Source organism: Fulmarus glacialis, unplaced genomic scaffold (assembly GCF_000690835.1).
Source record: "Fulmarus glacialis isolate BGI_N327 unplaced genomic scaffold, ASM69083v1 scaffold6298, whole genome shotgun sequence".
NCBI lineage: Eukaryota > Metazoa > Chordata > Aves > Procellariiformes > Procellariidae > Fulmarus > Fulmarus glacialis.
The window spans coordinates 85,840-112,073 of record NW_009226264.1 but is presented as its reverse complement, the minus strand read 5'-3'; the positions used below and the strand labels follow the sequence as shown (position 1 = coordinate 112,073).

The following is a 26,234-nucleotide window of genomic DNA, read 5'->3' as shown; positions in this document are numbered from 1 at the left end:
GTAGGTTATTTTTTTGAAAATAGATCATTGCTTCAGTTTGAACAGTATATGTATTAGTTTCTCCTCCAAATAACTGAATTGTGCGTTGAACTCCGTAACTAGGTTTTTTTTCCACACAGATTTAAGACTAAAAGTTTACTATTATTTTTTCTCTCAAGTTGAATCTTTAATTACTTAAACAAGGTTAACTTTTTTCCTCTAAAATTTTCTTGCAGATCTTAGAATCTCAAGACATGTATTTCCTTGGACTGTTGTCGTTGCTTGTTTTGCAAAGCAAAGCCTTCAAGACAAATTTTCCTGATGAAACCATTGCTGAGCTTTCTGTGAATGTTTACAATCAGCTGCGAGCTACAAGAGAAGATGAGAATATTCTTTTCTCTCCTCTGAGCATTGCAATAGCCATGGGAATGGTAGAGCTTGGAGCCCATGGAACCACTTTGAAAGAAATTCGACATTCCTTGGGTTTTGACAGCTTAAAAAATGGTAAGGCCTTTTAGTCATGTTTTACTATGGGGCTTTTTATCTTAAAGAAACAGATGGCAGTGCCTGAACAATGATGGAAGGGGCTGGGTCATGTCCATGGGTTATTAATCAGTAGGCTTCTTGGCATCATGTTTGATGGCCTGAGCATGCTGAAGCATGCTTCAGTGGATTCTGCATAAGCTGAGAGATGCTAACGTACAATCCTGGCTTGAGCACCTGAATCTTAAGCAATTGCAGTTAACTGTTGATCTTGGTTTCCATCTGCAAAATAAGCCTCTAGAATTACAAGATGATTTTTTAGGAACATCCTTTTTAGGGATTATAATGAAACCTGAAAAGGAAAGCAGTAGTTTTAGCAATATTGCTTATAAGGAAGTAGGAAAATCTTAGTAATTTAACTGGAAATGTCTCTTACTTTGACACAACTTGTTCGGTTCTTGTAGGTAGAACCTGTAGATTCTTTACCCTACTTCTATGTTGCTGGTGTTCTGTCTGCATTGCATGTCGCATACAGATATACAAGCTAATTTAGAAAATAGAAGCATCTTGGCTGTTTCAGCATGATACGCCATGTGTTCCCATCAGCCTTTCTGAGAAACAGGATTCATTTCTTTAGAAGAGAACAATACTACCACACCATACCATTTCTAGTATGGGAAGAGCCAAGTCACGCGTCTAGATGTAGTGCTGTGCTGTGGAGTGCAAGCACACTCTATTAGCGCAAGTAACTGTAAGATGACTGCAAATGCAGAGGATGAGCGAATGGCAAAAAATGACTTTGAAAAAGCAATTTCTATGAATTTTGATATCAAAGTAATTGGTTTGAAACCTGAATGAAATTTCTTATTCATACAACGTACTTTAAGTCTTCGGTGAAAGGATCTCGGGGAGGAATTGCTGACTACAGTGTTCAAGATGTGTTCAACAGTACCACTGCACAGATGATGCCCCTCTGTGGAAACTACAGCACATATTTAGTTCTACAGTTTGTCTCTAAAACATTGATAAATTATCCCTTAGCTATAATTGAAGAAGTTATGCAGTTGATTTCAGCTAGGCCATTCACTGTTCTTGCATATGAGTGGTATTCGGTGAAAGTACTCCAATGGTTTCTGCTTGGAATATATCATTGCATTCAATCTTCAAGTTGTTTGTTTTTTTTTTTTTTTAAATTAGAAATTTCAGCTTCAGGTAGACGACGCAACAGTACAAGCTTCCTATCTTAAAGCAGACTACTTTAATCCTACTCAGGATTCCTTATGACACAAGCAAATGATTCTGTACTACCCCATGCAGGATCCTGGGAAATTCTAGACCTGTTTTTTTTCAGAGAGAAGTCTATGGGGAAGTCCTTAGCTTCAAAACTTGAAGTTCATTTTTCCTTAAATAACTGTTTTTTAGGATGTAACGAAAAATCTGTTAAGGATTTATGGTGGCAAGACATAAAAGTGTGACTTATAAAAATAAATTTTTTTAATTACTCTCTTGGTGTTGAAAGGATTACCATTGATAGCTTTGTCTGTGATGGGATCCAAATATCTCATTAATTACGCTAATTATAAGTAGTAGAAAAAATAAGCTGTAAATAGTATGTTCTGCATTGTAGATTGTTCTTTCAGATCTGAAGGTGTGTGTAGGTTTAGAAACAAGTTTATTAAGAAAAAAGACTTTTTTTTTCTTTTTTTTTCATAAAATGTCTTTGTGAATTTCCAGCAGAAAAAATATGGAATAACTTTCCTTTGTGAAACACTGAATCTGTTTTTCTTTCATCAGGTGAAGAGTTTACCTTCTTGAAGGACCTTTCTGATATGGCAACTACTGAAGAAAGTCATTATGTTCTGAATATTGCTAACTCTCTCTATGTGCAGAATGGATTTCATATCAGTGACAAATTTCTGCAGTTGGTGAAAAAATACTTTAAAGCTGAAGTAGAGAATATAGATTTCAGCCAAAGTGCAGCTGTAGCTACCCACATCAATAAGTGGGTGGAGAATCATACAAATAGTAAGTCCACGTGATTCTTTTATATACTTCCTGCAGTAAGTGTTTGTGTTTCCAAAGTTATCCAGTGTTGTTGAATTGTTGCCTTGGCTTTTATCTGTTCTGTTTGAGACTAAAGTATCTCCTCCCATGAAAAGAATTCAAGTATCAGGTCTTCATGAAATTGTTTTTTTTTTCCTGTGCAGGGATAATCTGTCTTAAGTAATATTAGCCATTGCTAATCATATAGTAGTATCTGTCTGAATATTTTTTCCCCTGTCTTACTATCTTAAAGTATCTGTAACATTTATTGAAGGAGAATATTTTAGTGGTAGGCATTTTAATAGTATTTTAATACTGATTTCAGTATTAAATTACAAAAAAAATAGATAAGTACTATTGCTAACTGCAGAAAAGTTGCCTACAAAGGGGTTATTGGCCTATGCTTTGAATGTGTGGAGAATCACTAGTTCTCTGAGGAACTCATAGTTACAAGGTACTGAGAAATAGAATACTAAGGAATACAAAAGATAATTTTGAACCACAAAATCAGAACCTGTAATTTGATCTTTTCCAATGTGAGGAAACTAGATAGCATATTGAGAGAGTAGTTGCTTTTAGGAAGACTGTCAACAGAGTTTTACAACAAAAATTTGCAGCAGGGGAGTAAGCACAAAATTACCGATGTAAATATGCATATTCAGATCTGCATGATGTAGTGCTTGCTTCGCTTGTGGAATCCCAAAGATGTGACACTTTCTGACTACATGCAGAGTCTCAAGGTATGGAAGTGAAGTTAGTCCTCCGTTGTAGGGATCAAAGCATAATCTCGTTCTAGTTCATGTGGCACGCTGTGGAGGTTGATATTTTAAGAGTAGTTCAACAGGGATCTGGCTCTAACATCCATCGTACCATTGTAAATTTGAAGGTATCGGAATCCCCTGTAAGGAATTAACACATCTCCCTGTAGTCTGAGCATTTAAGAATCCATAATGCTTTATGGAAATGTATGGCACCAAAGTGGAAAAATACTTCATATAATGCTTTTATTCCATTTTGGAAATGATCTGTTTCTTCCAAGGGAAAATGGCAGCTATTATATTCATAATAAATTCTGCCCTTTATCTCAAGCAACAGAAATAGAGGGAACGTAAGTGATGCACCAGATTGCAGAGTGTTTTCAGAGAAATGCAGTGTCTGTCTGAAGAAAAAGTAAAATTCTCTTTTAGAAAGAACAAGTTCTCCTGCTTAATACCCACCACATGTGCTGACCGAGCTCGTAACCATTGCCCTGGAAAGAGCTGTGCAGAGCTGACAAAGGCAGCTGTGGGTCTCTTAGCATTAGGTTGCGATAGTAACAGTCCCTCAGCCTAGTCCCTGACCACTAGATCTCACTCTCTCCTGCCTGCCAGCTCTGACAAGAGGAGGCTCATTTTCTCATTAGGAAAGGGGTACAAGACAGGCAGGTTTCCAATTCCAGCATGTTAAGCATGATGGGAGGCTCAGAGCAGAAAACATAATTGTCAAAGGTTTCTCTGGACAGAAAAACTCTTAACGTACATTAGGGTATTAACAAGATGTGGCTGAAAAATATAAGGGGATATAATGTACCAAATAGAAATGGAAAAATTGGAAGTGTATTCATTCTTCATTTTTACTTTTTTTCCCAACCACAGAGAGCGAGTATGGCAGTATGGTCACATCTCATTTCTAAGAATGTTCTAGATAAAATGAAATACAAACAGCAACCCAGAAAAAATACTGCCCTTTGATACACAAATTTCACACCAGTTAGTCAGTGTCATATGCTCCAGAAAGCAAAATTAATCTGTATTTTAAACCATGGATTAAGAAGTAATAATCAGACTGAGGAATGTGTTTATTTTAACACCTTGCATTGCAATGTCAGTTAAAAATAGAAGTGAGCAAGAAAGCTTTCTGAAGTAGGCTGTAATTTTTCAAGAATAGTAACAAATCTGGTCAGTGCACCAAATTTAACAAACTCAAAATTATTTTGCCGAGAAGCAAGCCATTTAAGATGAGCTAAAGCAGGTAACAGACTGTTTTCTGATGTAAATGACTTATTGAGGAGTAGGAGCAAAGCAGCTGCCATGCTCAGCTGACATACCTCCCATGAATAGAGCAGATGCTAGATGGTTTTTTCTCTTTTGCTTTTCAAGAGCTAATGTCAGTGGAGCAAATGCTAGGAATTTACGGGTTTTTTTATGATTAGTCCTTACTTCGAAGTCTGTTGGATATTACTTGATTAGAAACGGAATGCTTCCTTCAAAATTGGCCCAGGTGAAGTTCCAATGGGTATACTTACACACTTTAAATTAAGCACCCATTTAAGTGCTTCTTTGGATTGGAGCCAAAGTTTGTAGAAGTTCTGACCTTAAGAGGATAGTGCTGAACGGTATTATAGCACCAGTGTAAACATTCCTCATGTGACCCCTTTTCCACTTGGTTTCACTGTGCGGTATATTTAAGTAGTGGTCAAGAAACAGTTGACTATCGTGTACTCAATGGAAGGGTTTAGGCACCTACACTGTGATTTAGGTTTACAAAACACTGGCAGTTTAATTTGAGATTTAATGGAACAGCTGAATTGGAATTTACATGTTAGCACAGCTTTTTATTTTCTTGCATTTTTCAAGCTGTCTTAAGTTTTGATTTAATGCTCAATTTGACATGCAACTGACAGTTGGTTTTCTTCTTAGATATGATCAAAGATTTTGTGTCTTCAAGAGATTTTGGTGCTCTAACTCATTTGGCTCTCATCAACGCAATCTACTTTAAAGGCAATTGGAAATCACAGTTCAGACCTGAAAATACAAGAACTTTCTCTTTCACTAAAGATGATGAAAGTGAAGTGCAGATTCCAATGATGTACCAGCAGGGAGAGTTTTACTATGGTAAGTTCGAGCTTTAGCAATTTAAAGCTAATAAGTCTTCCCTTAATAGGTTTGTGGTGGTAATACTCATTTGTATTGTTGTCTGTTCTTTCACCTAGAATTTTAAATGTGGTGTTTGCCCAATGAAGGGACTCTGATTGTGATGTCTTTTCATAATGTGTGTGTTTGTGTATTATAGCAAGGTAGCAACGCTTATAATGACCTCTTTCCTGATTACTTTTTTAGGTACGTTTGGTGCCACATGATGGATTTCAGAATGTTTATCCATTATATCTAACTTCTTTACAATTATTGAGTTAGTCCTGCTTCTCACTAAAATATTTTTTTTGTGCTGTCCTAAATATTAAAATGAATAATGTTTGCACATGACTGTTGTAATATCCTTAGAAAGGTAAAACAGGGATTCTTTGAACAGCAGAACTAATGATCGTTTCTATCTTGAGTTTGAACTCCAAGTAGGTTCTATGGTGTCTAGCATTGGCAGTATTTCACTCAGCCTCATCACTGAAAAATTGTCTCTCCTGAATAAAAAAACCTCTGCCCTTTTCCATGAAAGTCTTGGCAGCCTTAACAACTTCTAGATTTCTCTCTGTCTAACCAATGGAAGTTAGGTAATAGGTTCAGAAGTATGATTATCCACAAGCTGTGTGATTGCATAAGCTTGTTTTCTTTAAGAAAGCAGATGTAAGCCTCAAATCCTATGATGAAGAAACTAATACAAGTTTTATACAGAGTAGAATACAGAGGGTCAAAAAAAAACCCAAAAACCCCACCAAAAAAAACCCCCAAAAAAACCCCAAAAGAAAATACTTCTAATAGCTTTTTTGTTGTTGTTTTTCTTCTGTAGGAGAGTTCAGCGATGGCTCCAATGAAGCAGGTGGTATCTATCAAGTTCTGGAAATACCATATGAGGGAGATGAGATTAGTATGATGATCGTTCTTTCCAGACAGGAAGTTCCACTGGTCACATTGGAACCACTGGTCAAAGCCTCGTTGATTAATGAATGGGCTAATTCTGTAAAGAAGCAAAAAGTGGAAGTGTATTTACCAAGGTGAGAATATGCTCCCATGTCAATAGAAGGGGAAAGGCTGCATTCAAATTGATTGGAGTAGCAGAGTAGGTAAAACTTGAACATCTTGATCAAGTCTGCAGTTATGCAGCATCCACGTGAAGGTTGCTTTTACCAGAAAGCCCAGGGGCGTGCAGTGCGGAATGATGGTTGTTTGCGCAACAGGTGAGCACTGCATTTGCATCCCTTTCATATGTAAGCTTCAGAAAGGAGAATTTCATCATCAGGAATATATCCACTCTGAATGATGTTCAGAGTATTGCAGAACTCATTATGGGTAAGTTCCACTTAGACAGGAGCCATAGAAATATTGCAAGTCTGAATTAACAAAAGCTAAAACGTTTCATTTAGGTCCTAATTAGATTTCTATGCGCTGCTAATTAAAAAAATTCTAATGGTGTGTAGATACAAATGGTTGAGTGTTGAGAGGTAATTCCAGTCAATTTGTGTCTTTTGTCTTTTTTCTTAGTTGTGATAAGCACTGGTTTCTTTTTCTGTAGAGGAGCAGTAGAATAACAAGATGTTACTACCAGAAGGGATGAAACTTCTGTCAGTTCATTTGTAGACATAAGTTCTGTGTGCTCAGTGGCATATTTGCTCACAGATACCGCTTAGTTATCTTTCCTAGAATTCTATTTCATCTACTTTCAAGTATTTTTCGTGCTTGCCCTACACTTGACTTAGTAATGCAGTTGTTTACTACTAAATATCACTAATAATGTCCTTCAGTGATTCATAATGATTTCATTGAAGTGTTTATATAACAATATGGCACAAGTTTGATGTGGATCACTTCTACTTATTCTACTTTTGTGGCACAGTGCAGCGGGTGCATGGCAGCAGAAAAAATAAACTATAGTGAATCCTTTTAATCATTAAAATAGTTATTTGTTTTCATGTGACTTGGAGATTTGAGTTTATTGTATTTCACATATAAAGAGCAGGGCAAGAATCCCTGCAGTTTTATCAGCTTCCTTTCCAAGCAAAGACCACTTTCAAGAAGCTAACTGCAGCTGAGCACAATAAAACAAGGCTAGCCAGGATAAATTAGGTTGAGATGGACTGGTGCTGTCAGCATGCCCTGATTCCAACTTGAGATGGAATTCCACTTCTCTTTAAAGCTGTTACGCTTGGAGTCAGAGTGGTGAGGGAACAGCAGCATTTTGGGGCTATTTTTCTCTGCCCCATAGTAAAAGTTCCTTTCTTTTTTAAGTAGCATTTCCTTTAAAGAAGCAGGGAGACCAGCAAAGAGCTGCATTGCAGGTTTTATACAAACTGAACCTACTGTACACTATTCCTGTGATTTTTGTTTGTTTTTCTCTTGGAGCTTCAGGTCCCAGGAGCTTTAGTATTAACAGTCCACTAAGATGCAGGGGAGGGGCATTTCTCCTAGGCTTTTTCTCCTGCTGGCTTGGGCAAACCGTACCTAGATGGTAAAGAAAAGTAAAATATGAGGATTCGTCCATCCCTTAAGCTTTCCTTTTATAAGGAGCGTTTCACAGCCTATGCATCAGGTGCTGAAGTTGGACATCTTCTCTCAAAGAATTTCTTGAGTGCAAGATCCACAACAGAAGTCTGTCTCCATTGATTATATAGGGAATCTGTGAAAACTAGCTTCGAAATTTAAGCAGCTTAGGTATCTAAAGTTAAATACATGAATGTCATTGAAAACATATTAATTATGTTTATGACTTGAATTAAGTTTATGGAGGTAGTTTTGGGGTTTGTTTGCTTTTAACCAAAAGCAGAGACTCCAGGATTTTCTGTAGCCGGGTTCTCAGACATGAGTTTGAAGTGTAGGTTTTCTGTGGTCATATAACGTCCTTATTTATTCCATACTCAGGTTAGTCGTCATGCCTGTTGATCTTATCTAAGAACCTCAGAGAACTTGGTAAACATTTGTGAATTAAGGCTATAGAAAGGCAAAAGAGGTACAACCAGGTGCTGATTTGCCATCAGTATTTTCAGATTATAAAAGGTAACTGTCATGAGCTCGAACTTCCATATAGTAATATGTTTTCTTACAAAAATTCCAAGATTAATTACATGCTGCCAAGGTGTTGGATTGCCGTTAGGGATTCAGAGGTGGTCTGCAGGATTTTATCAGTGCTCTAAATAAACACTTTATAAATATTTCATGCTCTGACTCAGAAAGGCATGTTATGAAATGTGGCCTGCAGGCTCTGTCCACTGAGAAATTGAAAGCAGCAGTAGAATAAAATTAAATTTTTATATCCTGAAAGATGCTACCCAATATAAAGTGAACATTTTTAAAACTTATACATTTGTAATAGGACCTGAATGACTAGCCAAAGCAGAGTTAATCACAACTTTCCAATTTCTGTCTGCATTATCTGTGTGCAAATGAAATTGTGTATTATTCCTCTTAATAGCAAAGGAGAAATTTGTACAGAATTGTTAAATTATACTTTCTCATTTTCATTTTCAAATCATTGTTTCCAGCTTAACCCAGACTAAAGTGATCAACATTTTAATCCACTTTTTGCATAGGAGTGAAACAGACCATGAATCTAATTTACAAAGCTGTCTCTCTAACATAAATTATTTCAAGAGCATAGGAGGAACTAGTACCTAATAACAGTGCTACAGTCTGCAGATCTACTCTTAAGGATTGTTCCAGTATGCCAGGCTCTCTATAATGACCTTCTTGCTTTTTTGTACATTTAAAGTACCTTAAAAATGCCTTAGGTGGTGTTGAAATAAGTTTCTTTAGCTGAAGGTTGTTTTCACTCAAAAAGAACAAAACCAAAAAACAACCCCAAACCAAAAAAAACAGTCTGTTTTTTTTAACACACTCTCTTGAGTCCTCTTTTCACGAGGAATAGTCCCGTGCTGATTGTTCTTGAGATACAGTCACGGAAGAGGCATAAAACCGTCCCACTGAAATACACACTTAGCCAACTTCTGCAGCCCATATTTAGCCCTGGATAGAAGGACCTTGCCAGAGAAAGAACCATAACCTGCCTTGCTTCACCTGGTCAGAGCAGCTGTATGGGTTCTTTTGTTTGTTTGTTTTTGCTGTTAGTGGGGTTTTGTTGCTTGCTTGTTTGTTTTCAGGCTATTAAATCATGCAGGCTAGTTCTAGCACCTCAGGACAACCTAGCTGAAATTCCAGCCGAAATGCTGGAATTGATATCAGCTGGCAGTTTTGTATTGTAGGCTGTTTGCTAGGTTAAAATAGTGATTCAGATCCTGAGGGCGTGTCCTCCAAGCAAGAATATTGTTGATCTCAAGCAATGGAGCCATTTCTTTGTTTGCTTTTTGTTCTGCAGAATGTAATGTATTAGAACCAATCTGAAAACCGGGAATTTCTAGCTTTTGCTTGTTCAGAACTCTTAGTAATTTGTGAAATTATAGCCTTTTGGATGAATCATACTAGGCTCTAGTTCACTTCTGATGTATAACTAGAAAGTGTACCCCAATCCTTGATTCTGTGGATCCTGAGCGTCTAAGGACTTCATGAAAAATTCAGCATTTCAGAAGGGTTGGACAGCATCATACAAGATGAAGCCATCTGTTTTTCTATCTTGAAAGTCTGTAAAATAGAAGAAAGATGGCCTGATATGGTATGTTAAAGTTAATGCTCTATCCAAAACCTAAAGGTTCAGATACATAACTAAGGAGACTGTCGATGACATAAATGCATCGTTTTAGTCTAATGCTTGTGTAAGTTTTAAATTTCATGAAAAATCATCATTCTCTACCAAACTCTCCAGAGAACTGTTTGTTAGTTTCTCAATCTAATTCTGCTTTCTAAGTGTCTCATTCTGTTCTTCATTTCATGTGGGAGAGAGATCCAAAGACGGTGGAAACCAAGGGAAGTATTTTTATTCAGCTATTTGGACTGCTTTTGACATGTAGGAAGTAGAGGGACTTTACAAATGAACATTGTAAAAATAAATCTAGAGCTAAATCACATCTTCACTTCTCCTTGACTTTGGCTAACAGCTGATAGGCAGAACCTCTATCCCTTATTGATACCGTTCTGCTCAGTGCTTTCTAAGGTGATCTGTAGAAGCAAATATCCATGAACATGTGTGTTGGTGAACATTCTAGAACTGCTTAAGTAGAGAAGCTCTTCTCTTGACTCAACAGACCAGTCTTTCTGTTCCTGTTCTGGTCCTATGGTGAAAATGCCTCATCTTTTCTTCAGTGTCTGAGCTTTCTCAGACTTCTATTTATGGTTTTTAATGCTCCCAGTTGCAACTATTCCGTGACTTCTGATACTGAAGTATAGAAACTGATTTTTCATAGTATTTTTAGCGTCAGAAGTACCTAAAAGATTGTGGAAAAAAGTATGACCATCTGGTTCATTATATGCAACAAACACTGCAAATAACCACGTGTCAGGGCTAGGATCATGTAGCTCGGCATTTCTGAAGTCTGGAGGTAGAGCAGATGCCCAGCTTGGGAAATGAGATTGAACGTCTCTTCCGCATTCCAGGTTGTCGGCTTTGATTTTGAATGCCTACATCACTGCCTATAAGGAACGCAAAGAAATCCAAATATGACTGGAGGATAACTCATACTGAATGTTTACATTGGTTTGCCTAGCCTGAAATTATATTTCAAAGTATAAAGCAGTCCTGTTATTTTGCAAAAGCGGCTAGTTCTGATGTCAGCTAAAATATATGAAATATCATTAATAGTAGCTTATCTGTAACTCTCGCCGCTCTTCAGAGCATGTGAGAAAGGAGGGGAGATGCCATTTTGAACAGCGGTCCAGAGTGGGTTTTTACCATGTGACAAAACTAAAAGGGGAGAAGGGAAAGTAATTAGTTTTATTTTCATAAAGGGATAGTTTGGTATTTATACAGCTGATGTGATATTTTTGTTCTACTTTATTTGTCATAAAAAGCAGGAACTCACTCTTATAGATACTGTAGAGACCTTCACTCATCCACCTGCTCAGCATTTGCCTTTCCAGAGGTTTCAGTCAGGGGTATAGCCTCTATCCAGTAATTAAGTGACTGCTACTATTGTTCATGTAGGTATTCTTTAGCAATATAACCAATCAACTTGTTTGCATTTCCTTTTTTCAGATGCATATTCAGCTGGGGCTTTATGGGGGTGGTTTTGTGGGGGTTTTTGTTTGGGTTTTTTTGTTGTTGTTTTGGGGTTTTTTGTTTGGTTTGATCAGGGGTATAGCCTCTATCCAGTAATTAAGTGACTGCTACTATTGTTCATGTAGGTATTCTTTAGCAATATAACCAATCAACTTGTTTGCATTTCCTTTTTTCAGATGCATATTCAGCTGGGGCTTTATGGGGGTGGTTTTGTGGGGGTTTTTGTTTGGGTTTTTTTGTTGTTGTTTTGGGTTTTTTTGTTTGGTTTGATTTGGGGGTTTTTTTGGTTTTTTTTTTTTTTTCAAAAACATCTCCCAAACCTCTTCCTTGATTAGTATGCAAAAGCATCTTTTGTCATGCTTTCTTTCTGGGTCACAGTTCATCGCTTAGCAGGTAAGTGTGTTTTCTGTCTAGTGGTCCAGAGACTTAAACCCACCTGATTTCCATTTATATCTTATAGTGATTCTCTGCAGTTGGAAAAAATGATTTTTTGCAGTTATTTTTCTTATTTGTGACCTCAAATTTTGCTTTTCATGCAGACTTTTCTTGCTAATATCCTATCCTGTTACTCTTTACTAGTTTGACGTTACTGCTTAATAGTAAAAAAAACTACTAAATTATCTTGAAAGCTTGATACATTTAATACTAATTATGGTGAAATAAAAGCCAAAAAAAGGAAAAGTACACCACTCTGACATCTTTATAAAATGCATTTTAATGCTAATTTGCCTTTTCTGCATGTTTGTAAGGTAGGTACAGTTGGATGTGTTTTTTTCAAAATGTTATAGTTTAGTTTTAACATAGAAGGAAATATTTATTCAATGTGCACAGACAGAACCTCTGTACTGTTTAACTCTAGTTAACTCTGGCATCAGGAATCAAGTCTTAAGTCATCTTTCTTAGGGTTTTTACTGAAGTCTCTAAAATAGATCTGGACTTACCTTACAAGTGTGTAGTGAGAGTAAACTAGTGTTGGAGTCTGTGAGCCAGTGGGAAATTTGAATGAATGAGCAACTTGCAGATTTGTCTCTCAGCTTAAAGCTAAAATTGTGCAGAAGGTCTTGTGAGCTCCCTGCCTGTAGTTTTTGACCAGTGTGAGTGTCCACAGCTTTCTAAGAGGAAAGTGAGTCATGATTCCTCTTGAAGAAAAAACAGGACACATTTCCCCTTCCTACAATCCTATTGGCAGTTTTTAGGTCATCTCGTCTGTGTACCTACATCTCATTCATCAAAATAATGACATCTTTTTTTTTTTTTAAATGCTGCCACACTGACTGATGTAGAATATGCCAGAACACCGTAAGCTTCCTCCAGTACATAAATCTTTGTTGGTCTCTTCTGATTCTTTTGAGAACTGCCAAAACAATAAAATCACAAAAATCAGTTTTTGAGGTTTTATTCCAGGCATATCCTGGAGTTCATCTGGACTTGCGGTGCCACCGGTGATTTATCGATCCTGGACTATCTCCAGATCTTATTTTAACTTGCATAAAATTCTACTCTGTGTAATGACTAACATCTATTCTATCATAGATTTTTGGCTTCTTATGGCATTTCTAAGCTCATTATGAATGTACATTGTGTATTGGATTTTTCTCATTTTGTGTAAATGTTGTAAGTGAGGAAGATCCACTTGACTCTTATCCAGGTGTCTTTTGATATCCAGATTATTCTTTTTCAAGCTGCCAAGACTTAAAACCTACGTGCCAAGGTATCATACATCTCAGCTCTTCATCAGCTGTTCTCTGCTCAGAGTTCTGGCCTATACTTTCTTCTGAAAAGAACATGTTCCTCCATGTAGTCGAGGAAGTTTAGTCCTGAAAAAGAATTATTACAAGAAATTGCACAGAAGCACATTTTATTTTATTTTTGGTTCTAGCACAGGTAAGACCCTTCACTACGGACTGCAATGTAATTGCAGAGTTATTTCTGACTGAATGGCTTGCTGGAGAAACTGTAACAACACCTGATAGACTATATATTTTGTGTTGTACAGTTACAACCAGTCACTGTCAGCATAACTTGAATCACTAATAATTTGTTTGGTCATTTTACAGAGAACCCATAACTCACCCATAACAAATATTTATAATTTGTCTCTTGTGTTTGTAGACTTCTGGTATTTTCTGGTTGCGGCTGCCATTCTTATTATTATTATGACATATTTCTCTGTTTCTCCAGCTTTCCAGTCTGTTTCTGGTCATACATTAAGGACTTGAGTCTTTTTTGTCTTATTGACACCAGGCATAACTTTTATAATGTTTGAAAAGAAGTCTTTGTAAATGGAAAAAGCTTTTGCTCAAAATCTTGCCCTCAGGATTAATCTCAATTTGTCCTTCCAGCATAGCAACATAGCCTAGAACATGGCTTTGCAAGTGAACCCTGAAATCCTGCCAGGTTGTACTCACATGTGCATTTGCGCTAACAACATTTTCCCTGTTCTTTTCTCACAGTCAAAACCCAATTAAAATTTTGCCACCAGAGTAATTAGAAGTTGAGGCAGAAATGCATTATATTCGTGTTCATAACTGCTGGTTTTTGCTTTTACTGTCTAAATAAAAATGGAGTATCTTTCTTACTTTCCTATTCCTTCTTTGCCAACAGCTATCAAGCTTGTGCTGTCCTTTGTCTTATTTGATATTCTGTTCTAGTATGTGTAAAATTAAATTCAGTTTTTATAGTAAACCTTTTGTATAAAAAGTAAGCATTTACATTAGTCACTACATCATTTTGCACTGAGGTTTTATGGTCAGGGACTGTACATTCCAGCAGCATCTTTTTGCTTGCTTCTGCATTTAAAAAAAAAAAATCTACCTGTGAAAGTAAACTAATTTATTTGTAAGCATTTTTGTAGAAGGTGTCACTATGCTATACTACCAGTGCCAAATCACCTACTTTACCTCTCCTGCTTTATTTACCTTGGTGTTTCAATTGTCATTACCTAGAAATTTTAACTTTCTAATAACAGTAAGTATTGCTTACATTCTGGGCTTTTTGTAATTTTCTATTATGTTCTCCAGGTTCACAGTAGAACAGGAAATTGATCTGAAAGATGTCTGGAGAGGTCTCGGAGTTACGGAGCTGTTCAGCAGCAGCGCTGACCTCACCGCAATGTCTGGTAAGAGGTCCTTGCGTTGTTTCTTGAGGTATATGAGGAAGTACTAAAATCACCTAAAGATAACCAACAAGCTCTTCAAAGTGGTTTTATGGAAAAAAAAAAAAAAAAACAACCCACTAGCAATTTTTTGATCCTTTGGGATTTTTGCATCATGTAAGAATGTGCTCACTGTAGGAGCAGTTGGGGCAGGGAAGAAATCCATTAGTGTATGTGTGTAGGGTGGGGGATTTTGACCTGGGGAAGTTCGCTCCGAGTATTTCAGAATGCGATGTCATTAGAAATGTAGAGAAAGTGTAATACTATGCAAGAGGCAGATCCACATTAGAGCAATATATGGCTTCAGTGCCTTGATGGCAAATGAGATTCACACAACAAGGGGGTTGTCATCTTTTATCTCCAGAGGCTATTTGTTCACAGCATTAAGAGCGTTAAACTGTTGTACAATTAGTCATCTCCCCAGATACCTGCTGTATAGAAGCAGCACAGGAAAGAAAGAGTTCTGAGATAAAAGCTGCTTGCCTATTTCAACACATTGTCAACACTTCATTTTCAGAAGTTGAAATATCCAATACATTTAGAAATTCACATGGAAATGACATATTTATGCTTTTATTACCTCCTAAAAGGTATTGAACTGGCACAAAAGGTAGCTGAGTCATCTTTGCCTGAGAAGTTGTTTCATTTTTGTGTAGCAAAAGTAGCCATGCAAGCAGTGTATTTAGCATGGTCTGTCTAGACCTGAATTTTTGCAAACCCAGTTGTTCTCTATCTAGAAGCACGCACTAGTGTGAGATTGCTGTCATTGTTCTTGTAATTCATGCTTATATACTGTTCCCTGTATGTGTTTCTGCTCTATGGATTACTGCCTAATTAGCCAGATAGATCCTTAGCTGATGGGAAATACCTGTTCTTAATTGTCTGTCTCTGGAAACAATCACACCTGTGTGGCTTGTTCAAAATAGTGGTAATGGATGTGAACCTTCCTCTAAAATTTACAGCAGAAATATTTGTGATTTTCATATCCTTTTCACTTCTGCTAAGTTTGAAATATTCTTTATAGTATATCATGTAGCTTATTCCACTGTTTTGCTGCTTTCACTCTTCCAGTGAAATTGTGGGAAGAGCTGGAGTTAGCTAATGTGAAAAGAATTTGAATAAATGAAAAATCCTTCTTAAAAAAATATAATTTTTCTGAAGAAAAACACCTTCAATTTGTCTGCCACCCCAAACAAAAGTAAGCTTTCCAGTAATTTCTGGTCTGTACACAGAAAAGTATTTACTTGAGGAGAAGTACTAAAGAGAATAGAAAATACATAGGGGAGATTGAACCACAAAGGCAGTGCTTGGCTCTTACTTCATTTCATGTAAAATTCACCTATATATCAGGGACTAATTCTGTAGTTGAAAGGTTAGCAGTAAGATTGGAACTTGTTTGTGTTTTAATCCATGTGACTAATGACTTGTTAAAAGTTTTATATTTTTGACAATTGTACTGTACAAAATCAAAATACCATGTTTTGCATGACTGACAACTCCTCTGCCATTTAAAGATTAACTTGTTTATTAAGTAATGTAGAGCAGCGTGCAGAGAGAATTCATGAGTTTTACTATAACATTCTTGCTTTTCACCTAAGAGGGCGTGTGCCACCACGTGATGAAAAGGTCACTTATAAATTAAGAAAATGTTTTTGCAGTAATGTTTTTAATGAAAAACCTGCTGTTGATGCTATGGAGGTGAAATTTTAAGTAATTAAAATACAAAATATGTTTCCTATTTCTAATTTTCACAATGTAAAATGAAGAGGGAGGAGGAAGGGGAAGAAAAAAATCATGAAGAAAAATGTTGAAAGCTTGCTTTTGCAAATACCTGAATAGTATGTCAGGTAACAGGGAAGTTGAAGCCAGAAGTTTACATGCATCTCAGTGTCAGCCCTCTAGAAAATTTGGCACTTCACGAAACCTTAAATGCAAATATTCGAACAAAATGTTTGTCTGGACACTTTTAATTTAGGAAGATACAAATCATAAATCTAAGGAGATTTTTGAGAAATTCTGTTGCGTTTAAAAATACTCTCCTCCCCCTCTCCTGTTGCTCTTGCCTTTGGATTATTGTCAAGGAAAGCCTTCTGCAATTTCAATAACGGCCCTAATCCTGTAATCAGATCCAGGCACAGATTGTTGAGTTCAGTGAAATTCTATGTGGGTTTGGTGGATGTAAACCAAATTGCAGGATTACAGACTTACTTTTCAATATTTAGAATTTTTTGCTTTTTGCACTCAATCTGAAAAATGGAAATAGACGAGTCAGCTTTACCTTCTGGGATGTCTAGATTGTGAGCAACCAAAGAGAAAGTATTAATCCGGATGCACATTTTAAATGTTACTCTCTCACAATTGACACAGGTGAGTAGGAGGACATTCCTATTTGGCTGTCTAGTTGCATGTATTCTGACTCTCACTTTCAGCAAAAGACTTTGACAGGTTTTACTTGCATCTCTCATTCCATCAGGTATTCAAAATAATCTTGAAACAACTTCTGGTATTTGGGATTTTATAATTTACACAGCACGTAAACTTGCCACTTGAGTATTTTGACACCACTTAGGACTTACCCTTGAACTAATTTCAATATTAAAATTCTCCTTCCCTTTCAAATGATTATAATATTTCTTACTATTGTATAATGCCTTAAGTGGCAACTGCTTTTAACCTCAGGGTGACCTGCTTTTCAGGAAGCAGTGAAGTAATCTTAATGACTTACTTTCACAATATAAAGTAGTTAGAAGAGCACCAGTCCAGTAAATAGTTCTTCGAAGTCTTGACTGAGGTAGGTATAACTTTTCTGGGTCAACCTAAGCTAGAAAAGCCAATAAACCTGCATGCTTTTTTAAAATGAGACTTGCAGAGCAACCAGTTGGCAGCTATGAGTAGGAGTTTGCAAGCATATGGAGTGTAATGACAAATGAAATGTGATGCTAACGGAGTCATGTACGTTAGAAGTAAGCCTCAGATTACTCCCACACATTAATGGGTATGTAGGCTAGGGTCCTGCAGAAAGCTTAAACCTAAACCAAATCTCCATGGGACTCTTCTGAGACGCTAACAATCAAATCATGTTGGTTCTTGTGAAAAATCCAGATTCAAAGAAACTGCTAGAGAAAAATGACATGATAGTAGGTACTCAGGTAAGCCCCACCTTATCCACAGTGAAAGCCATAAAGGAAAGATGTATGGTAATGACAAGATGTGTATGATATTGAAGTATTGCAGTCAGTGATTTGACAATCATAGAATAGAACAAAGAGAAGAATGCTTGAACACTAGGTTACAACATTATGCTTCAATATGAAAATAGATTCATTCACTTCAGGGAGAGATGAATGAGAGGGATGTGATAGTAGCAATATAAAGAGAAGAGTCTAGAGAAAGTAAATTGAGATGTGGAATTGCTCTTTTCACCATCCAAGGACAATGATATCCAACGAAGTGAAAGGCAACAAGTTGAAACCAAATAGAAAGTACTTCTCTTATGGAAAACTTAACCACAGAGATCTTTGCTAGGTATTCCTTGAGGTCATGAGATTGGTAGGATTAAAAAAAAATTGCTTCAGAGCAATCAAAACTGTCTATACTACATTGAATAAAGGCATTCTATATATTCTGTGGATTAGAAGCTTGGTTTGGGATGTAAGGCACATCCTGAAAAAGAGGATCTTTTTCTTTTATAAGTTGTGCTGTAGCTTTCATCTGTAAGGCTGGTTATATCTTGTTCTGAAGCAACAATAATACTATAGCTGGAGCAGTGTGCTAGACTAATTGGACATACTGGTCTCATCTGCAGTGGCACTTGTATTCCTGTCAATTTAACAAAATATTGTTGGGTTTTTTTAATACTCAGATCCTGAATAGATTTACAAGTAGGCCTACTATTCTACCTGATGGTAAACGTTAGCAATGTTTATGCTATCTGTATGAGGGTCTATAAGCTCACCAGATGGAGACCAATCTTCTGAGGTGCTAAGTGTTCTGACCAGAAATATACCTCAGTGTACTGTAAGCACCACCACGCTATGCAAAATAAAGCATTCAGGATGAAAATATAGAGTATTACTGTAAATATTACAGGTCACAGGAGCAGGGTTAAGTGTTGTAATAAAAAAAAAAAAGGTATTCAAAATACATGATTAGGATAAGTGGGTATTTCTTTGTTATTAAACATAAAAATTTATTTGGCTTTAAGATAAGGAACCCCAAACCAGCATTTTTCTATAAAGGCTGCAAAGTTATTGATTTCTTTTGGTATGTGCCATATACCTCAAAAGCTCAATAGAGCTTTGAAATGGTCTCAGGCAAGGATAGCAAAATACAGCTGCCTGGAAGGTAGAATTTGCAGAACTGACCAATAAACTTACCAAGAATCCTGTTAACTGACATGTTTACAAAGGCAGCACACACATAACGTGAGACATGCACAATAGGAATTACTGATGTGCATGGATCTGTGACCCTTTTTGCCTTAGGTATCTGTCCATTATCAACTATGTAAATGTTCTTGCACATCCAGTGTTTGTTCCAAAACATTTTTTGAGAACTTGAGTCTTAATGGATCCATAATGGAATGGAAGCTTTAGGGGATGACTATTTAACACGGTTGTAGTATTTAGTTAGCTTGTGATTTATTTTTTACAGGTAATGCTTGAGGCTTAAAGGTGATGTTAGTGTTGGAATGCAACCACATTGTGTTTTCAGGTGGCCTTTCTGTTAACAGCTAAGGAGACAAAAGCTATGAGAGTTGTGCTTAGTGTTCAAGATAAGTAGATGCTGGATGGTCCCGTGTTTTAAAGTAACATAGTGGAAACTTTATCCTAGCTTTCAAGATAGCATCCCTGAAGGCTTGGAACTGAAGCCTAGAACTAATACAACAGTTAGCAATCTAGTATATGTTTTACTACACACAATCCCAAAGGGAATGATTTGGGGCTTTTGTTGGTGAGATTTAAGTTAAGCAGCTGAACTAGGAGGTTTGCTTCAGTTCTGAGTGTATGCAGCAGTAATGAGATCTGCTGGGGAGAGACGTTTGAAACTGCCGTCTCTTGTGGTTTTGGCTTGCATTAGTATTAGAACTAGTGGCTGGCATTGTGAGATCCAAAATAAATGGGTAGTAATTAGATGAACAGTCTCAAGCTTTCCCTCCTTAGTCAGCTAGAGTTTTGGTGTTGAACACTTTGTGAAGGATCAGAAATGCAAAGTGGTATAACTGTCTCACTGGGGTGGTTAGATTTTCATGGTTGTGTATCTCCCTGTTGAGAAAGCTTTTATTCCTTTCTTAACTGCCGGTTGTGCTCTGTCATTACTGTGGATTTTATGCAGGTACAATAAATGTATATCTAATCCTTATTATGTCTTTCTGATGAAACTTAGTCAAACAGATTAAATGGTGTTACGTGTCTTGCTTCCTGCAGGATGCTGAATATTCCAATAGGTCTGATCATTTAGCCACTGAAGAAAGGTAATGAAACATCCACTGACTTAAGCAGGAGTAGGCTTGGACCGAAATTAAAATGCTGACAAAGAAGGATGGAAAACAAACAAGACAAAAAAAATAGTTCTGTGGTGGTTTTTGCAATAAATATTTGTCTTCAGCTTCTTTTAAATATAATGACAAGAAGAAAGAAAATACCTAATTTTCCTGGAGGAAGTCTGTATTGCACCTAATGCAGAAATAAAATTCTTTATGTATAAGTATTTGCCATGTAATGTCATTATCCTTTTTCCTAATGATTGTGTTTAAAATCTCGTGTTCAAGGACTGTCTTTTACTGTCTGGTATACTGGTGCTCTAGCCAGTGCTGAGCTATTTTAATAGCCATAGTGAAGGAGAGCACTGCAAATTTAAGCGAGGTAAATGGTGCTATATTAAAGATATTGGTGGAAGGTATTTTAATGCAACTCCTATGCACAAAGCTCTTATCCTTCCCTACTTGGTATAGAAGGTGGGTAATAGTGTTGGGGGTTTTGGGAGTGTTTGTTTTGGGGTTTTTTGGGTTTGTTTGGTTTTTTTTAAATACTTCAATCTTACTGTTGAGCCACTTGAAGTATGTTTCCTTTTCCTCTCCAGATAACAAAGAACTTTACCTTGCAAAGGCATTTCACAAGGCATTTCTAGAAGTTAATGAGGAAGGATCAGAAGCTGCTGCTGCCTCAGGTACCTGCCTGAAAAGCAGAACTAAAAACTAAATCAAATGTCTGCTTATTCTGTGTTAATTAATTTTTTAAAACTGACTTGCTGTACAGCCAGGAAAGCTAAATAGCATGTAGCATGAAGACAGCATGGCAAGTATACTGCTTTTCAGAAGAAAATTCTGGAAATGAAAAGTGTTAGCATTTTTTTAACATGGTGTGTTTCACAAAGAATTTTGAGCATCCTGTGGAAAACCTTGGTGTGTTTCACAAAGAATTTTGAGCATCTTGTGGAAAACTTCTTCCTTATTTTGCTTCTGATTGTCACGAGGGTACAGACTGCAACTTGTATTTTCTTTATGGAACTTAAGCATTTGTGATTTTTGATCTGTTAATTGAGTTAGTCAGAGGCATTTGATCCAGAATAGTTAGAAGGAGTTGAGAGTTGTTGCAATTGCATTTTAATAAGATTGTATACAGAGATGCAAGATGGGAAGTGCTAAAGCAAAAACATAGCTGGCCCTTATTAATGCTAGGAGGCCAGGTGGTTGGTTTACTTGGTTGTCACATGCTTTTCCTGAAAATAAGTTACATTAGTTGCCAATATGTATCATTAGGTGATTTCTACTTGCCTCTATTTGTACCAGTCCTTGAGGTAAGGAAGAATGACTTCCTGGTCATGAATATCAGTAACTGGGTTGAATGGTAACGTTAATATGGACAGAGATTACTGGCACACATGAGTCTTTATTAACAGTGCAGTGAAAATGTAAAAGTAGATGAAATACTGGGAAATAATAATAATGTCCTGGAGAAATCCAAATAAAAATAAGAAAGAGCCAAATTCCAACTGATTCCCAGTTAATTTTACTTTCAACCTCCGCATTATTTAAAGACTCAAGCTAAAAGTTGCGAGATCAGCCCATTTAGTTGTTGCATATTCCATAGTTATTAAAGGTTACCTTTTACTGTCAACTGCAGGCGTGGAGCTGTTTAAAACAGGTCAGCAGTGCTGTCTAACGTAATGCATTTTCTTTCTACAAGTGAGCGGGAGTCACAACTCCTCTTAAGGTTCTGGATCTGAAAATTTATAAGCTGCTCCCTCAGCCTGGGAAATTGTGCCACTCTCCATTGTTAATCATTCTTAAAGCATAAATAGGCATGCAATTACTCTGTAGGTCTCTCTCATTTTCAGTTAGATTTTTTCATGCTATTTCTTGGCGACGCTTAGTGCTGAGAGTGTGGGACTTCAGTGTCTACTCATGAGCTTCACAAGTATCTCATGAAGGAGACTGTGCAGTGATATTTAACAAGTTGCCTATGTTCTTTTTCCTTTAGGAATGATTGCCATTAGCAGAATGGCAGTGCTGTATCCTCAAGTTATAGTTGATCATCCCTTTTTCTTTTTGGTCAGAAACAGAAGAACAGGTGAGAATATTGCAGACTCTTCCACATTTTTCGTAGTACATCATCAAGTGTACAACAGAAAATTGCATATTTTCATCGATGAACTGGCCTTGTGTTATGAATTTTCCTTGATTTGTCTTAAAATACCTAATATTGAAAGACTGACCTTTTCTATGTACCCTTAATGTTTCTCCGAGTAAGACACCAAAATCTGACATAATCCTGAAAAATATTCATAATTACATGACTAAAAACCCTGGGGAAGAAAAATTCACCATTTTTCTTCAGAGAACACAGCGTTACTGCCCTGAATATCCATAATCATTGTATTCCATAAGTGCTTGGCTGTAGTAAGACCAGTGAGAGATGTTCCCGGTATCAAATTATTTGCATAATGGACAGATATTACAGCTATGAATAATTCTGTTGTGCTCTTGAAGTGTTCTGTGGCAGGCAAAGGATGAGAACAGCACTCACTAGCAAAATGGGCAATGATTAAGTAATTCCTTAGGTTCATATTTGTAATTTGTCTTAATGGTGTGGATGTGACTAGGTGACAAAACAGACTGTCATATTGGTCTGTGTGTTGTGTTATCTTACGTGTTCTACAAGCAAACTCTGGTAGGTTCAGTTTGACAGGTTTTTTCAGTATTTGAGATTCCCATCATAGGTATCAATGTTTATTAAACCATTTAGATTGCAGTAATACTTATAGTCTAGCTAGGTAGGGTCACTTGTGTGCAAGGCATGATACCAACTCTTAGGGGTTTTTTTTGACCAAAACTAGATTGAGTATTCTTGCTGTTGTTGACACATAATTAAGCAAAAATGGGTCTGGAGGAGGGTATCTGCCCTTTTCCTTACTTCTGTTGTTGACACATAATTAAGCAAAAATGTGTCTGGAGGAGGGTATCTGCCCTTTTCCCTACTAGATATACAAAAATCTCCCCAAAAAGAAAAGTTTAAATCAGAACAGAGTAGAGCAGTTCTTAATGTTGCATGGGCCTTGATGTTGCATGTAGAAAGAGTAATTTCCAACAACTATAGTTAAAGCCTGAAAGCTCATTACTAATCTAGAAATCTAAGCTTAGAAACCTTTTGAAAAAAATCTGTGATGGTTACTCTTATTCAAGAATACCCTAAGTGCTCATGATTGATTACTGTGTTTAAACAGGTTAGATAGAAATGTATAAAATGCGAAAGATGTAAATGGTGCTTAAATAGCGTAGGGGAGCAGTATTCATATAGAGAATTCCTTGTTGTGGGTTGCATGCTCTAATGTGGAGTAAATCTGTGAACTCAAAGTATCTATCTATTAATAATTGGTAACTGATTGGTGTGGTGACTTCTGGGGCTCACTTACAATTCTGTGAGGAACGTTGTCCAGCAGCTCAGGCATATGAGGGTCAGAAGCGATCATGAAGGTTACTCTGATTAGGTGTTCATGCTTCAGTTAAGGTTAGCTGCCACCTTTGGAGCCCCCCAGCCTAGAAACCAGTACTGTGTCATAATCACTTGACATCAGTGGCGGTACTTCATGGGCCTTCATCAGAACCACTGAAATGAAAGTGAACCTTTGTGTTGATTTCTGGTGGGTTTTCAATCAAGCCTTCAGAATAAGTAGAGGGCACTGAAATGCAGAGGATTTCACTGTTCTTCCCTGTACTGTATTGGTTCTGAATACAAAGAGGTCCTCTTCTCTAGGGCTGTTGATCCATTGCCTTTCATGGCTATAAAGTTCTCTGAGACATACGTTCCTACAAAAATTGTGCACCACATGCTCTAGAATTTATCATCAGTATTTGTCATCTTACAACCTCAACTTTTCCTTTCAGTTCTGACATCTTTCCTTCCCTTCTTCTCTTCCCACTTTTTCCACAGGTACTGTGTTATTCATGGGAAGGGTAATGCACCCTGAAGCAATGAATACAAGTGGCCATGACTTTGAAGAGCTTTAACTGCCACCAGCTACCAAAAAGAGGAGATAAGCACATAAAGTTTGAAGTTAATATATTTAAGGTTTGCTGTGTTTTCCCCCAAGATATCGTTTAAAATGCTTTCAGATCTAACTGTGTGCAAGTCAGTTTCCAGAGGAAAGCTTACAGTATTAAAGTAATGGTTCTGTTTCTGTCATTGTGATTGCTGTATCCTTAAAATAAAATTGTGTACGTGTCAACAACTATTTCTTGTTCTAGTGAATTGTAAAGCAAAAACCTGCAAATCCGTTATTCATAATTTTTTTACAGTCCAAAGACTGACTTGATCAATGAGACAGGAGCGGAATGTGTGCAGCTCTGAATAATGCAGATGGCAAACCTTGATGACAATTCATAGAGTTGAAGAACTACATCTGGAAAATGTGATCTCTTCCTGTTCCTGTAAAAGTAGTAAACAGACTGCGATATGCTGTCTCATCAAAGTTAATGGAACAAATTAAGCCTAGTGGATTTTAACCTGTTAAGATAACTGTGGTAGACTGTGTGTGAACTTTCCCACATGTGATTCTAAAATGTTGCTTTTATGAATGCTCCTGCATGTGACTCTGCAATTCACCTTCCATAACTGTTGATGCCAATAAAATCTGATCGCATGAATATTTGAGACTAGTCAGTGTAGAATAGCTATGTATGTGACTGAAGTAAAATAGTTGAATAGTAATGTCATTTGTGTGGACATATTTTTCTCCCCCAAAGTAGTTGTTCTACTTTAACCTAAGCTTTGCAGTATCTCACGTCAGTGATCTAGAATGATCTTTCTCAAAGTAAAAAAAAAGAACAAAAACAAAACAAAACAAACCCCCAAAAACCCCAAAACAAACAAACAAAAAAACCCACCTTAATTTTAAGTGTCTAAAAATGTTCTATTCATAAATAAATGTCTAAAGGAACAACATAATCCTTTTTATTCTCTCACTTTTTATTGAGAATAAACTGATGGAGAGGAGAATGATACATACCACAAGTAAATATTAGCAGGGGAATTAGTTGCTGTTTCCATTTGCAAGAGGAGAAGAAGTACCAGTTGTCACCAGAGAGGCATATAATTTTTTCCTCCCTCATTGTGCAAAACATAAAAAAGAACAGAAGTTATTGAAAAGGTAAGAGAAAATAGGAGAAAAGAAAGGAGGAGCTCCTTTGAAACAGATCGTAAATACAAACTTTTGGATAATAAGTGGGTTTGTTCACAGTCAATAGGAGTTTTGTCTTTTGAATTCTGTGGGAACAAATACGTATTGGCTGAACTTTAGTTTTAGTTATAGGCTTCTCTGGCATACATTCACTTCAAAACAGCATAGATATTGCTCACAAAGTTATTCATGCAAGGAGAACTTCCAAAATTTGACACATTGTTCACTTTTTTTAATACTGCTGGTGCAAATCATGCAGGTCAAACTGCGAAGTGATGGATGTTCTCCGTGGAGGCTGGTTATGCTCCCTCGGAGAAAGAGCATTTGAACACATGTCTAGCCCTTATTTCTTGAATTGTTTAGTTCTGTTGCACAGAAGAAAAATGGAATTCCTTAGTGCATTGCTGTTGCTTATTACCCTTCGTGTATTAAAGTCTGGACTTGGTGAGACAGTTTTTGTATTTAAATTTAGTCAAAAATTGTAATTTTAGTTCTGTATAGCTAAAAATGTTATGCTTGGGAGAGGAAAAAAAGGTAGTGCTTCTAAGAAGCAGCAGGGGCTAATTTTAGCAAGACATGGAACTAGCCTCACTGCAGGTAAAACCAGCTCCTTTGACATGGAGTTACACAAGGGCTGGTTCTTCATGTTTAAATGATTCTATGAACATCACCTAATGTCTGTAAAAGTGACTCATATGCTAAGGATCTCTTGTGGTTTTAACCTTCTAGGAGCCTGATTTTTAAACTGTTACATTTTTTCAGGCTAACTTTTGAGATGTTCACTCGGAGTTGGAAAGACATGAGGAAGCAGATGACAACCCTCAGTCATGTTTATTTTCAGTCCATCGAAAGTTATTCCTGACCAATT

The 26,234-nt window shown here is 36.8% G+C and overlaps 1 protein-coding gene across 1 annotated transcript; it reads left to right on the top strand.

Annotated features, from left to right (window-relative positions):
* The first annotated feature begins 214 nt into the window (after nucleotides 1-214).
* Nucleotides 215-24,897, top strand: SERPINI1 (serpin peptidase inhibitor, clade I (neuroserpin), member 1). Its single transcript, XM_009582749.1, has 8 exons — nucleotides 215-483; nucleotides 2,257-2,487; nucleotides 5,184-5,378; nucleotides 6,226-6,430; nucleotides 14,556-14,653; nucleotides 20,771-20,857; nucleotides 22,171-22,260; nucleotides 24,121-24,897. Exons 1-8 carry the CDS (start codon nucleotides 234-236, stop codon nucleotides 24,195-24,197), a joined length of 1,233 nt encoding a protein of 410 aa, XP_009581044.1. The 5' UTR covers nucleotides 215-233; the 3' UTR covers nucleotides 24,198-24,897.
* The last annotated feature ends 1,337 nt before the right edge of the window (nucleotides 24,898-26,234 follow it).